General features: G+C 41.2%; 1 protein-coding gene across 1 annotated transcript in view; it reads right to left on the minus strand.

Moving 5' to 3' along the window:
* MDN1 (midasin AAA ATPase 1) overlaps positions 1-14033 on the minus strand; it is a 145210-nt gene that overhangs the window by 103381 nt on the left and 27796 nt on the right. Inside the window, exons 15-23 of the mRNA XM_015407100.1 lie at positions 12825-12970; positions 11283-11485; positions 9203-9423; positions 7273-7353; positions 6817-6940; positions 6113-6222; positions 5418-5551; positions 3949-4109; positions 2530-2650 (exon numbers count right to left, since the gene is read on the minus strand). Of these exons, the coding sequence (XP_015262586.1) occupies positions 2530-2650; positions 3949-4109; positions 5418-5551; positions 6113-6222; positions 6817-6940; positions 7273-7353; positions 9203-9423; positions 11283-11485; positions 12825-12970 (1301 nt within the window). The remainder of the gene's footprint in view (positions 1-2529; positions 2651-3948; positions 4110-5417; positions 5552-6112; positions 6223-6816; positions 6941-7272; positions 7354-9202; positions 9424-11282; positions 11486-12824; positions 12971-14033) is intronic.

Below are 14033 nucleotides of genomic sequence, written 5' to 3' on the forward strand. Positions count from 1 at the left end.
ATGGAATAGAGTTTCCCCTTAAGCATCTTGTGACCCGGTAAAATCTCAATAGCACGGTCAGTTTTCCAGTGAGGGGGGAAGTTCCTCCGCCTCCTCCTCCTCAAATACTCAGTCCAAGTCCCTCTATTCCAGGAGAATGAGGCACAGCTCCTCTCGGGCCAGGTGCACCCGTTCCAGGGCCAACTACGGTGCCCTCCCCCATTCGGGGTTCCAGGTATGCTCTTTGCCGCAGGGGTTGAGGAACTGCAACGCTCCCACACTCCATTACTCCCCAGCAAGGGCAGAACTGTGATTTGGGTGGTGGTGGATCTATTCTCAAAACAGGCTCACTTTATCCTGTGCAAACACCTACCCCTCAGCCAAAAAACTATTCACGCAAAACATTGTGAGGCTGCATTCTGTACCCCGAAAGATCATGTCAGACTGGGACCCCAATTTGTGGCAGGTTTCTGGCATCAATTGTTAAAATTGCTGGGAGTGGAGCAAGGGCTCAGCAGTGCCTATCACCCAGGGACTGAAGAACAAACGGAGAGGACTAATCAGATTCTGGAGCAGTTTTTGAGATGCTTCATTAACTATCAACAGGATAACTGGCTGGACTTGCTCCCTTATGCGGAACACAGTTATAATAACACTGTTCAAAGTAACACAGGGGCCACCCCTTTCAAAGTGGTTCATGGATATGAGGGGGGTCTCTTGCCCACGGTGGCAACTGATCCAACAGGGCCAATGGACTTACAAACCTGGTGGGCTGACCTAACTCAGCAGTGGTCCCTGATCCAGCAGACTCTGACCAAGGCAAAAGAGGATTATAAGGCACAAGCTGACAAGGGCTGGGCACCTGAATGGGACCTTCACTCTGGGGGCCCTATGTATATTTCTACTAAGAACTTTAGGGGGTTGCAACCTGGGAAGAAACTGGGGTGGAAATACGTAGGCCCAAGTTGTAAGAGACATCAATAAAGTAGTTGTTGAACTAGAGTTGCCAAAGAACTTATGGCACATCCATCCTGTTTTCCATTTCAGTCTGCTGAAGAAGGATCCGGGACCCTCAACATGGAAACTTCGTCCTGCAGCTCCCCCTCCCCTGAACATGAATACTGAACTCCATCAGAAGGTGGAGGAGATCTTGGACTCGAAAATCAAACGGGGACACTTGTATTATCTCATTAATTGGCGAGATTTTGACCCGAGCCATAACGAATGGGTGCAACAAGACCACGTTAACGCCCCCGCAATTGTTTGTGCCTTTCGTAAACATCACCCAAGCAAACCTGGGGGGTGATGGGGTCTTTGGGAGGGCAGAATGTCAAACTCGGAACCTCGTTTGCCATGAATTTTGTGTGTTCCAGTTTCATGACCTGTATTTGGGCACGGGGGGGGGCAGGTAGATGTGAGAGTGAGTGTGCTTTGCTTAATGGTTTGGGAACTGTTTTCTTAAGAGGCCTCCCGAACGGGAAGAATGTAGAAGGACCTTGGAAGCTTGTCTCTGCTGGGCAGCCTGTCACAGATAATTCGTTGTAGGTTCACAGGTGGGGGGGGGAGGACTAATGGTGCATGCTGAATTTAGGCAGGCTGACTGAATGGACTGACTGGATGGGTCGGGGGGGCTTGTTTGAATCATGTATAATTCCAGAATTGGAGCCAAAGAACTTAATTCTGATATGAATGGTCTTAGCTTGACACATGCACATCTCTCAATAAACAAATCACTGTCCAGAGAGTATTGTTGAGAGCAAGTTTGTTCAAGAGTCTGACAGAGAGAGGATATACTTGCTGGTGATAGCTAACCAACACAACCCAAATCCACACCACAGTACCACTCTCATACATGTTTCAGTCTGTATGTGGCATTCGGTATGTGCCTGAAGTGGTTTTGCTTCTCTACCCTAGAAAGGCAAGCAGCAGGTAGCAGTGCAAAGCAGGCGAAATAAGCAATCGTGTAAGCCTCACTCTATGTCACAGATGGGCTCACCCCACTGGCCTATGGTAGTTGCGGCACACAACCCGCCAGTCATGATCAATGTTCCCTCTAAGCTGTGGAGTCCTGTGAGCAAAAATTCTACCTTGTGAGCTACTGGCATTAAAGTTAGGAACAGGTGATTTGGCTACTGCGTCAATTAGTTTGCTCTGGTGCCGTCTTTCCTGAGCAAAGACAAAAATGTGTGAGCCGGAGGCTAAAGAACAGTGAGCTGGCTCACACTAACTCAGCTTAGAGGGAACACTGGTTATGATACTTACTTCACATCAACTAAGTTAACTCCCCCTACTAAAGCTGACATTTACTCTTCTTAAAAAGGAACAGGTGTTTTTCTAAACCCATACATTTTCCAACTTGAATATTTATTTATATTTATTTTCAGAGATCATAAAAATATGTATTTTGCTACACTACTTCTGTAAAGACTGCTAGGGAGACAGAATGTTGTTTTATTACCGTGTTTCTAGAGTGCTCTAAATATATTACATTTCCAAGGAAGTCACCTCCCACGGAAGTCAACAGTACTCAGTTATCATAACTCAAAATACCTTGAAGGGAAGAGGTTTTCCCAAACACTTCTGCAACTCCTTAAGACTGGCTGAAATACCAGTGGGACTTTCCAGACTATTCTGAATTTGCTGTGAGACACACTGAATATCTTTGGATAGCCTTAAAATGAAAGAAGGAACAAACATCCATGCAGAAGGAAAAGAGATTGTTATTAAACAAGGAATACATACTGGATAAACTGCTGCCAGTGAAATTTCATACCACCATAAACTAATTGGTTATTATAGCCTGTCTGAGATGCTTAGTGGCCTTCACAAAACCATCTGCAAGAGAATGCCAGGCTACTGGTAGTGAATACAGGAAAGTATGAGTTTCATTAACTGGTACCTATATGTGGGGGACTGTGTAGCTGCAATCTGCACTAATGTGGCAATTCATGATTGGGTGGTGGTGGCTTTCACAGGTATTGGTGTGTATGCTATCATTCATGTGAACCAGGTTTAATACATTCCAACCACGGTTGGGGTGAATTAGCTCCCCCCCGGTTTTACTTTTTGCGATACAACGCATAGAGAAGTGGCTGTACAACTGTGTATTCATAGGAAGTCATTGCCTCTACAGTATTTAACAGTGTTACCAAAGTATCAACCAGTTACCTCTTACAGTTTGCTTTCAGTAAACAAAAAAGCACCCAGGGTAGATAAACCAAAACAGAAATCTATTTGTCCACTGGGGTAGTATTTTTTACCTCTATTGTGGTAAAAGGGGCAGAAAAATACACAGAGACAAGAACATTAGAAATTATTGATTTTAGGTGCTTTCCTTTAAAATTCATAGACATTTATATTTGTTGTCTAATACCTCAGATTTCAAACATTTTTTAAAAATTTGAAACAACAAAAACTAACAAGTGTAAAGGAACCATACTATTGCAAGCAATTCAATATGTGAGAGGAGAGGGGTCAATGTATGCCAAAGAAACATTCTGCCTTGTATCAAAATGCATTTTCAAACTCTGGATGTTTTAATCCTATGAAACACAATGATTTCTACCATAACAAACATTTATTTCTTACAGAATTTTTCTACCCCAAGATGTACTGGAATTTGGCTTGGGGTAGAAATATACCTCTACCAAATGAAATACGTATTTTTTTCAGAGCTTGGTTACAGATTAAAACTGTGCAGTACTTATTTTCTTCTGGCTGTAATACATCATACCTCAGTGACACCCCACTCTTCCTAAACATATACAACACAGAAATTCTAGAAACGATATTCATGCAAGCAGTGGTAAGCTTTAGACACAAAGTCTAAAATTATAAATCATAAAAATGGCATCCCAGGGCTTTAAATTGTCTATACTTTTGTATTTAAGAATGATAGTTAAGAAATCTGATTGCTGGATTGAGGTAGGACAGTGTAACAACAGCACATAAGAGTCAAAACCAACATACTTGGGCTGCTCGTATCCACTCAGCAGCTCAGGAATGTTGCTGATCAAGTGTTTCACCACCCAGTGCCAGTGAAGAGACAAGAGCGTCAAGCCAGGAGAATCTACAGCCACAGTGTCAGACGTTGTCCAAAAACGATCACGCCACAGTAAGCAGTCCAGTATCTAGAGGCAAGTCAGGAAGGATTATAGTTTGTCCAACTACTGCTTACACAGATATATATTTCAGGATGTACCCACAATAAATTTGTGTTAAAAGCTATGTTTCAATTTTTTATTTTATTTCTTTTATAATTAACAATTGGTAGCACTGGAGCATTATCTGTAAGGTAAACTAAATTCATCAACATCCTCATACTTTGGAACATGTAAAGCTAAAGCTAAAGGTATCTGAACCAGGTATCGAGTGAGGTCTGAAACAGCATTGTGTCATTGGGAAGTGTCTTTGCTGCAGAACTTGCACAAAGGAAGAACCCATGTGATGACAGGGGAAATTGTGTGTGCCTGGAGGATGATTTGACAAGGACTAAAGTGTCAGTCTCAGAAGCATGGCTGTAGTGACAGACCTTGGGGACAGGAACTACTTTCATTCATCCTAATTCTGTCAAACAGCAAGACTTTATTTTCTCATTACTGAACTTGTTTTGATCTTTATCCTTTCAGTTTGAGACAGGAAAATGCAAACCTGTTATGCTACAAGATGATGATTACCAAAGCCATTCCAGATCCTTCTCAGGGACAACTACTCAGGGCAAGGTATCACAAGAAAAATAAAGGCATATACTTCTGCCTTTTGTATCTCAAGAGAATAACCCTCCTACTGAGGAGCAGGCTAGTAAGGTATTCCTTTGGCCTTTTCTAGATCTCAACAAAACAAGACCAGCTGCCAGGAAATAGACAGGAATCCCCTAAGGTCCTAAACTGGACCAAAAAATAAATTAGGTACAGAAAAAGTGCTTTCCGTTCCTCCAGTATTTTAACTTTGCATCTCCTTTGATCAGACTGAAGTTTTAGTTAGTGTCATCTTTGTCTTCATTCTTGCAATCGTTTTATATGTGCCCTAAGATCTGTATCTGTTCAACTACAGATAATTTTCCTGCATGTCAGTGGAATTCAGAAAAGTTATCTTTTTGAGATGATGCTGGAGGTGGCATATACAGCGATTCAGCAAGCCACAACTCTCATGCGGTAGGAGCCTGCACTGATGTCTGAGCTGGATGTTTCTGCACGCTAGCTAAAGTGAGTATTCCTTCCCATTCCACAACATTGTTTGCCAACAGCAGAAGACATATAGGTATAATGTTTTGTTTCTTAAGCTTTCAGTTCCACACAAACAAAATAACACAGTTAAGAGATCAAAGGACTTTTAAAAGCTAGTAACTGGGATGAAAAATGAGATAATAAACTCAGAGAGAAAGGAAATGGATAATTCTAATAGAACAAGTAATTGTTTAAAAAAGGATTTGCACTTACTTTGTGTAATTTTTCATCAGACACAGCCACTTGAGCAAACTTTACCCAGTTTAACATGTAGGCATCCCAGTGTTCAAAAAACGCAGCAAGATTGGCCACCACAGGATGTGGAAGTGAGTTGTAGTTGCTTGAGTCTTCATTTCAATATTAAAATTAAAGAAGAGAGCATTACTGCACCTAGTACATGTTAAATTAGTAACTATCAACAGATGATTCAATTCATGGTCAAGTATTTTAATTAAAAGTGGTACTCCCTGAGAAGCTTCCCATTTGTCCATCTGAACTCCTAACATAGAATCTGAATAGTTTGTAAATGTGCTGACAGTACTTTCCACTATTCATCTGTGTTAAATTCCCGTATTCTTCCTTCATGCTCAAATCGCTCGTGTATTAGGACCGCTGTATTTAATGCCATAGTGTTTAGAACTGTGCAATGCATTGTTAATTTTTATCTTTGAATCAATCTGAATCTACCTGTAGCAAAATGGTTTACAGACATTGAACACTGGAAGCCACATTGAGGCCTACATGGCAACTATGGTCTCCAACTGCAACAAAGAAATACTCTTCATCTTTACAAGGTTAAAATTTGCCCTCCTGCTATATTTTTATGCAATTACTCTTCATGGTTAAAGAAAAAAATCAGTATTCAGAATTAGTGTTCCATTCATTAAAAAGAAGAAATACGATGATACCTTTGTGAAACTCTAGAGATACCCTTAAGACACTATTTCTTGTTTTTCTGGTGTTAATCAAGCTTCTTTCAACATAGTTCTTTTTTTCTCTGTCAAGAAACAATATTGCCCTGCAAATACAAAGTAACACTGTAGGTCATAAAAATGTTATGATAACAAGCAAGCCAAATCATTATGAGAGGGTAAATTACTGCCCCATAAAAGGCATCCCACATAACAACTTATATAGTACCATTAGTAGATATGCCATAGAACACTGGAGTGAAATGGATCTTGCCTGAAGAATTTATAGGCAAAACAAGAGACTGACAGAGAGGAAGACGAGAGGCTGTACGTGGTGGGAGCAAATTAGAAAAAGAGTCTGATAGCAGCAGGGGAGCAGCTAAGATGACTCATGGACTGTTCAAGAACCAATCTGATACAGAAGCTGGTTTGAGAAGGTGCTGAAGGAGTCAAGGGGGTCAATAAGAAATAAGCCTATCATTAGCAGAAAAAGGACAGACATCTAGACTGTCTAATGAACCCCACGTCATGTTTTATTCTATGCAGTTCTCTCTCTGTAGATCTGTGAAGTCAGTAACCTCATGCAGTCTGAAGTGAAAGGCTTTGCAAGAGCTTTGTCACAGTCTGTGATTACGGCACAGTTACTGGCCGAGACAAGAGGTGACTTTTCTAGTTGAAACAGTTTAAATAAGACAACTTACCGATTTGAACGTGACTTTAGAAGAGTAAGCAGCTTATCTGAGTGTTCTGCATCAAAATTAACTGAATTTCTTATGTGGAAGCCCTGCATATTCCATCTTGGATCCATGGGAATCACATGATCATCTGACAAGACAGTTTAACAGGAAGTATCTCTCACATGGCTTTATTACAAATGGTTCCCCTTTCCCTAAACAATAGTTAGGAACATCTGTCTACTCAATGAGATACAGGTGTGCACTTTACACATTTTCAGCATTATTTCTGAACTGGGAGAAAATGTCTGAGACAAGACAGAGGTATGTTTTGTCATGCTCTGCAGTTTCCAAAGTTACCTAATGTAAACTATACTGTCACAAGCTATGCTTTGCTGAGGCTGTCCCAATGAACCCGTGAAGTGCTCACATTGATCTTCAGTGAAGAGCATATGTGCAAAATGTAGGCAGATAACATCTTACCTGTTGTATGTGGCTGTAGAGGACTACAGTACAAATTATTCAGAGACGCAGCACCAGCTTCCAGATAAGTATGTACTAAATCTGCGGGGGGAAAGTGTAACTGTGAAATACATTGTTTTTTGAACATGTGTTGGGATTCCTCTCCCCTCCAACGTATGGGAAGAACATGTTCCCACACATGCACGGGGAACAAGAGTTATTTCCTCCCACTGGTAGTTCCTGATTCTTGAAGGGCTCCCAAGCTGGAGGCTACAACTGGAAGGCTGAAAAAAAAAATCCCCTCCCCTCCTGCTACACTTTGGATTCTAGCCACAGAATGTCAATCAACCAAGGTGAAACTCAAATGGGATCAGCAGAGACAATCAGATTCTCTCATCTCCTGCTCATATGCAAAAGGTTCAGAAACAGCTCTGGGCAGCAAAGCGTGGGAGTCTCACATCTTGGGATTAACAACATGAGCGCCACACCACAACAGAGCAAGGGTCAATTTAAATAGCACACACACAGTTGGAGGCATGCACAGCATAGGAGCAGTGGCAACCACCTGTCTCAGCCAACTGCTAAGATTAATTTCTAGAATGGCCCATAAATTCACGAAGTGTGTTAGTGAACTCCCAATATTATAGAGGCTTTATTACGTACGTAATGGTCCAATCCTAAAAAGCCTATTTAATCCATGAGAAAGAGACAGCGCATGTCATTGGCACATCCTTTGAAGACTTCCATGCAGTAGCTTCTGCATGGAAAGCCACTATGGTAAGTTTAAGTGACATCCTGCTTCAGCAGAGATGTCTGCTGTGAGAAATCTTCTGGGAAAACAAAAATGATACTGCTTGGTTCCCACATTTTTAAGTTATTTCTTTCCATAACATTACAGGAAATGATAATATTGTGCGGGTAATAACAGCCAGCTAGACTAGATAAGTCAACCAGCATACAAAATGCCATAAACAGCCCATGGGTTTAAGCTCTTCCAGTCTTCTGACATGCTTACTGTACTGCACAATAAACATTTAGTGTCCCAGATGGCCACTTAAAGATGTTATATATGACAGTCAGCAAAATATTAGCATTTTTTAGGGCCATGATCCAAAGAATGGTCTGCAATTCACAAGGGCTCAATTCCTTGCCTCGCTCTGTCCTAGGGTTTTATTTTTAAAAAAGAAATGTATGCCCTGCTTCAAGGTGGCTTACAAACACATGAAAGACAAAAAAAGAAAAGAAAAAAAGAACAATGAAAGTTACACAACGTAAGACCAGCAGTAGCAGGATTAAGCATAAATTTTAAAAGACACCAACACTAGATTGGTTCAGATAAAAGGCTTAGAAATATGAGAGAACATGATGGATTTTTCCTGGAACCCAAGCATTAACAAAGATGGCACTGACTGAACGAGCTTAGGGAGAAAGTTCAAAAGTCTTGGTGCCACCTTAGAAAAGAGTGGTAACCACTCACCACACTTCCAAGGGTGGAGGCACATGAACAAAGCTGTCAGATGAAGACAAACACTTCATTAAGCAGCGTCACAAGGAGTCCAGACATTCAAGGATACAGATGTCAGATTATGAAGTTCAAGTATATAATTCACTTGCAACACCATAACCTATAGTATATTGTAAACTGCTTTGAGTGCTGCAAGTTAGAAAGGTGGCTAATAAATCTTCCAAACAAATTACAGTGAGGATTCCCCATTCTCTCATACCTAACATTTTTAAAACATACAATAAATGTTTCTCCAATCCTCCAGAGCATCTTCTTTCCTTTTACTTACACAGCTTCAGCAGGTCAAAAGAAATCCTCATTAAAAAACCAATGGTTCCATGGAAGTTTATTTATGAGAGTTCAATTTAAAATCACGTTTTCTTCCACCACCACAAAAACGACATTATGGCCACGCTTGTGTAAGCAGAAGACAAAGGTTATACTTACCAGGCACTTGTGGTACATTCTTTTTTAACTGAGTGAGACATCCAACTCTCAGTGACCAGTCCTGATTGGTTGCCTTATGTATGAACAATTTAACAGCTGCAGAAAGGACCTCCACGTCATCTATCCAGCACTCATCTATCTCAACCCCACTGAATTTGAGACAATCTGGATTAGAAGACTGCAGAATTTTCTTAAAATCTTGTATAGTAAGAGGCAGGGTCCTGAAAAAAAGAGAATCAGATAACAAGGAGATCAATTCTATGCAAAGCCTTTAACACTGCTGTAAAGGTCCACTTAACTCTATTCAGCATTAGACATGGAGCCAGACAGGTAAATTCATGTCAGTGCCATCATAAATCCTGAATCAAGAGTTGCCTGTCAATTTAGAAAGGTGGAGAAATGACCACATTGTTATCCCATCCTTCTTCCAAGGAATTCAGAACAATGTACATGATTTTCCCTTTCTTCATGTTATTAAAAAACGGCCTTCTGAGGTAGGTGTTGCTGTGTGTGAGAGACAGAAATAAATGTATCCATTTAAAACAAAGTAGTGGAATTGATATATTTAATATAATCACTCAGATCCTTTCAGGACTATGCCTGATTAGAGCAGCCGTATTTATTTTGGACGCAGATGTTATTGGATTAGAGTCATTTTTCTACTATTAATTCCACTGCTTTGCTTTAAATGGAAAATGTAATTAATCTTTTGTCAACATATTTCACATAAACAGATGGCATGAGCATTTTAAATAGTTTGCAAACATACTGATCATTAATACTCAGTGGAAACTGTGTGTTATGATTTGCAAAAAGGGCTTAGTCCAATTGATCTATGAAATACTGGTACTGTGTTTATACTTTTCATATATATTCTTCCTTGTACTCATTTTTCACACACACACACACACAAAACTATCTGGTGTTTGTACTGAAGGACAATTGTTCTGTTAGGATTATATACCTTTCTATAATAGATTTTACCTGTTCCTCAACCCTATCTAGTATACTATTAGAAGCAGGGGTTGTTTCGTAGAAAAAGAGCTAGGGGAACTCATTAGCATAACTCATTAGCATATGCCACACCCCCTGACATCATAAGGCCCGGCAGTGGACCTGCAAGGCCGGCGGGAGTGCGAGGAAGCCCCGCCAAGGCCCTCCTTGGCCCCAGGCAGGCAGGGGTGGGGAGAGGCGGGGAGGAAGCAACTTACCCTCCCTCTTCTCCTGCCTCCTCCTGGCTGAATGGGGGCTGGAAGCGGGGCGGCCGGAAGCAGGGGGTGGGGCTTCGTCGTGTGCCCCGCCCCCCGCACCTCACCTGGGGGAACTGCGATCCCCCGCGATCCCCCCGAATCGACCTCTGATTAGAAGTGTTGTTTGTAAGCTTATCTCTTTCCTCTTTTGGGGATTGTATTGCAGCTAACACTTAAAACTGTGCAAGCATTCACACATCATGCTGAATCATGGGTATGTATTATGTCTCAGAAACAGCTCCTTGGGTTTACTCACTACTTGGAATCATGGCAAGTCAAAACTGCATTGTTTTCATCAGATTTATTTCAGCCTGCTATTTGCTTGTCATCATACATGTTTGTGTGATTGTGTACTTAGAAAATATTAAAAATTAAGTCATGTATTTTAAGATCTATCCTCAAGAGTCATTCTCTCTCAAATGTAAATATATGGGAGTGTTCATCAAAACGAACAGCTGAAATCAGTTGAAGTTACAAGTAACAGCGTTGGCCCAAAGATAAGTTCAAAATTAAGTTGTACTACTCAAATGAGACACACATACAGTGTGCAACCTTCTGAGTTCACCAGAACTTTCAACTGGGCTGAATGTATACCAAACAAACAAACAAATAAATAAAAGTGAAAAAAGTAAAAAGGGGGAGAAGATCCAGACCACAATGTTGAGGCCTCCTGTCTGAATCCTGCACAGAATGCCTTGCAGACTTAATAGTTGCTGTGTGGATCTGATATTAGTTCACATCTTTGGCCTTCTGAGAAGCCTCTACCGATAAGTTTTTTAAAAAATGAAACAGTGAGCTTAATACTAGGAAAAACAACATCTCTTACCCACCTGCTATTTTTAAGACTCTGTCGATTGAGGCAATGTGCCAAGACCTGGGCGTCATTCTGAACCATAGCAAGGAAAGAATCTTCAGCTGCAAATGAAGCACTGGCTGCTGAATCCGGCCACAATCCCAAGGCAAGCAGGGAATCACCCTTCGTGTCAGCTGAAGCCAAAGCTGAAACATGCTTCATTATCAAGTCCAGCACAAGCTAAAACCAAGACGAGAGAAGAAACATTACATGTAATTTCAGTGCTTCTGTTAAAGAAGATTTTGGGCACCATTCTTCCTGCTGGAGCTTTCCTCTAACACAAATATATTTAATCACTAGCATACATTTTCAATAATGATTTCCTTTGAAACATCAGTTAATCAACAGCACTGCATTTACTGATATATTCATACCTTGCTTTTCTCCCCAATGGGGAATCCAAGGCTGCTTACAACCTCATGCTTCCCTTCTCTGTTTCACCCTCACAACAATCCTGTGAGGTAAGTTAGGCTCAGAGAGAGGGACAGTGACTGACTCAAGGTCACCTTCAGAGCTTCCATGGTAGAGTGGAGATTCAAACCTAGCTCTCACAGATCCTATTTCATCACTCAGACCACTATGATGAAACCCACATGAACAAAACTTAACGGGTCATTACTGAAAACCGCATTTCCCCATATATTCCCCAAAGAGCACTTCGGTCAGGGTCACAACACCGGCTGGTGACCCCGGGCCTAAGGAGGCCAAGCTTGTGGCAACAAGGGCCAGGTCTTTCTCAGTGGCAGCTCCTACCTGGTGGAATGAACTCCCGGAGGAGATCAGGGCCCTGCAGGACCTTGTGCAGTTCCGCAGGGCCTGCAAGATGAAGCTCTTCCGCCAGGCTTATGAGTAGGAGCCGCCACGGCTACTTACACCACCGCTCCCTATAGAGAGAGACCGCTGGGGGGGTGGGCAACATCTTTCCATTACCCAGCCTTCCTCCCTGCTACGCAAGATGTTAGGAGTTTATATGTGCATCTGTAGAATTGATTTTAATCCGTTTTAATTCTGAATTTTGTATTTTGTAATTTTGTATACTGTACGCACTTAGTGCCCTATATGAGCCACCCTGAGCCCATTCGCGGGGAGGGCGGGGTATAAATGCAATAAAATAAATAAATAAATAAATCAGCTTTCACACTGTCCTGTGATGCCTTTATCACACATTCAGGTCATCATTTGATGTTCCAGTTAATGAATAATGAGCACACACACATATGGACTAGACTGGTTTTACGGATGAAAAGTGTGTTTGCCTACCTCTGGCAAATGTGCACCTATGTGTCACAAGGAACACTAAGAAGAAGATCTGAAACCTAACTGCTAGAAATAATGGCTACTCTGACATTTGCAATGACAGTAAGTCTCTAGCAGATCCTGTGTGAAACAACATCAGAGGAAACAAAGTTATTTTAGAATTTTGGAAGTGTTACATAATTTGACTAAATCCAGAAGGGACCAAGGATATTGGCCTCCTCTCTGCAGATTATCACCATGTCTTTAATGTGTACTGGCTTACCTTTCGGTTGCCTTGTGATTGTTGTGGACAGACATAGACTTCCCAACACGCTCTATAGAAGCTCTTAGCTAAGCTGATTCCCCGGTGCAACTGCTGCACAGTCAGCGTTGCAGCATGAATCAAAGATGACAGTGAGCATGTAGAACCTGAGGAAAAAAATATTGCAGAATGCCTGTTTCAACTTGTGCAGAGCTTTTCTTTCACACTTATTAGAAGGAATCAGTATACTTTTCTAAAGGACCATGAAATAGGTATGATACTATATATTTTTTAAAAATTGATCATCAAATTAAATTGGTTAACAAATACCATCCATAAAATAAGATTAAGTTGGTTTTTTGCAATCACTGAGCATTATTTTGCTCACTAATAATAATGAAAACCCTTAATAATACTGTACTGGAAGAAAAAGAGTCGGTTCTCTCATTCATTCAGTTTCTTGCTGTGGTATAGAAATAACTGCAAATGACACTAAAACTTGGGAACACCCAATTACATTGATGGGCAATACATTCAGGACAGACAAAAGGACATATTTATTTTCATGGTGAGCAATTAAAATGTAGAATTCACTGTCAGAAGATGTAGTGATTTGCCAAAAGCACAAACAGCTTTAAAAGGCAATTAGACAGATTAATGGAGGACAGGTCTATCGGTGACTACTAGCCATGATGACTAAAGGAACCTCCACATTCTGAGGCAGTAAACCTCTAAATGCCAGTGCCAGGAGACAACATCAAGGGAAGGCCTCAGACTATATGCCTTGTTGTTGGCCCTCCAGAGTAACTGGTTGGCCACTGTGTGAGACAGGATACTGGACTAGCTGGATCACTAATTTGATCCAGCAGGGCTCTTCTTATGTTCCTAACTGCTTTGCTGGAACAGAACCACATCCACCTAACCGAGCATTTTGCTTTCAACAGCAGCCAGTCAGATAACTCTGGAAGCTCAGGAGCACAGCATGAAAAACAATGGGCATGATCTTTTTTGCCCTTAGCATCTGACTACTGAATGCATTACATATCAAGATTGGTTAAAATGCTTAGGGCTGTTCAGCGAAGAAAAAAGGAGAGTAAGGGTAGACATGACAGAGGTTTATAAAATTATGCAAGGGATGAAAAGGGTGGGCAGGGAGAAACTTTTCTCCCTCTCCCATAATACTACAACCCGGAGTTATCCACTGAAGTTGAAGTGTAGGAGATTCAAGAC

This window comes from Gekko japonicus, unplaced genomic scaffold, assembly GCF_001447785.1.
Source record: "Gekko japonicus isolate JY-2015 unplaced genomic scaffold, Gekko_japonicus_V1.1 scaffold2866, whole genome shotgun sequence".
Taxonomy (NCBI): domain Eukaryota; kingdom Metazoa; phylum Chordata; class Lepidosauria; order Squamata; family Gekkonidae; genus Gekko; species Gekko japonicus.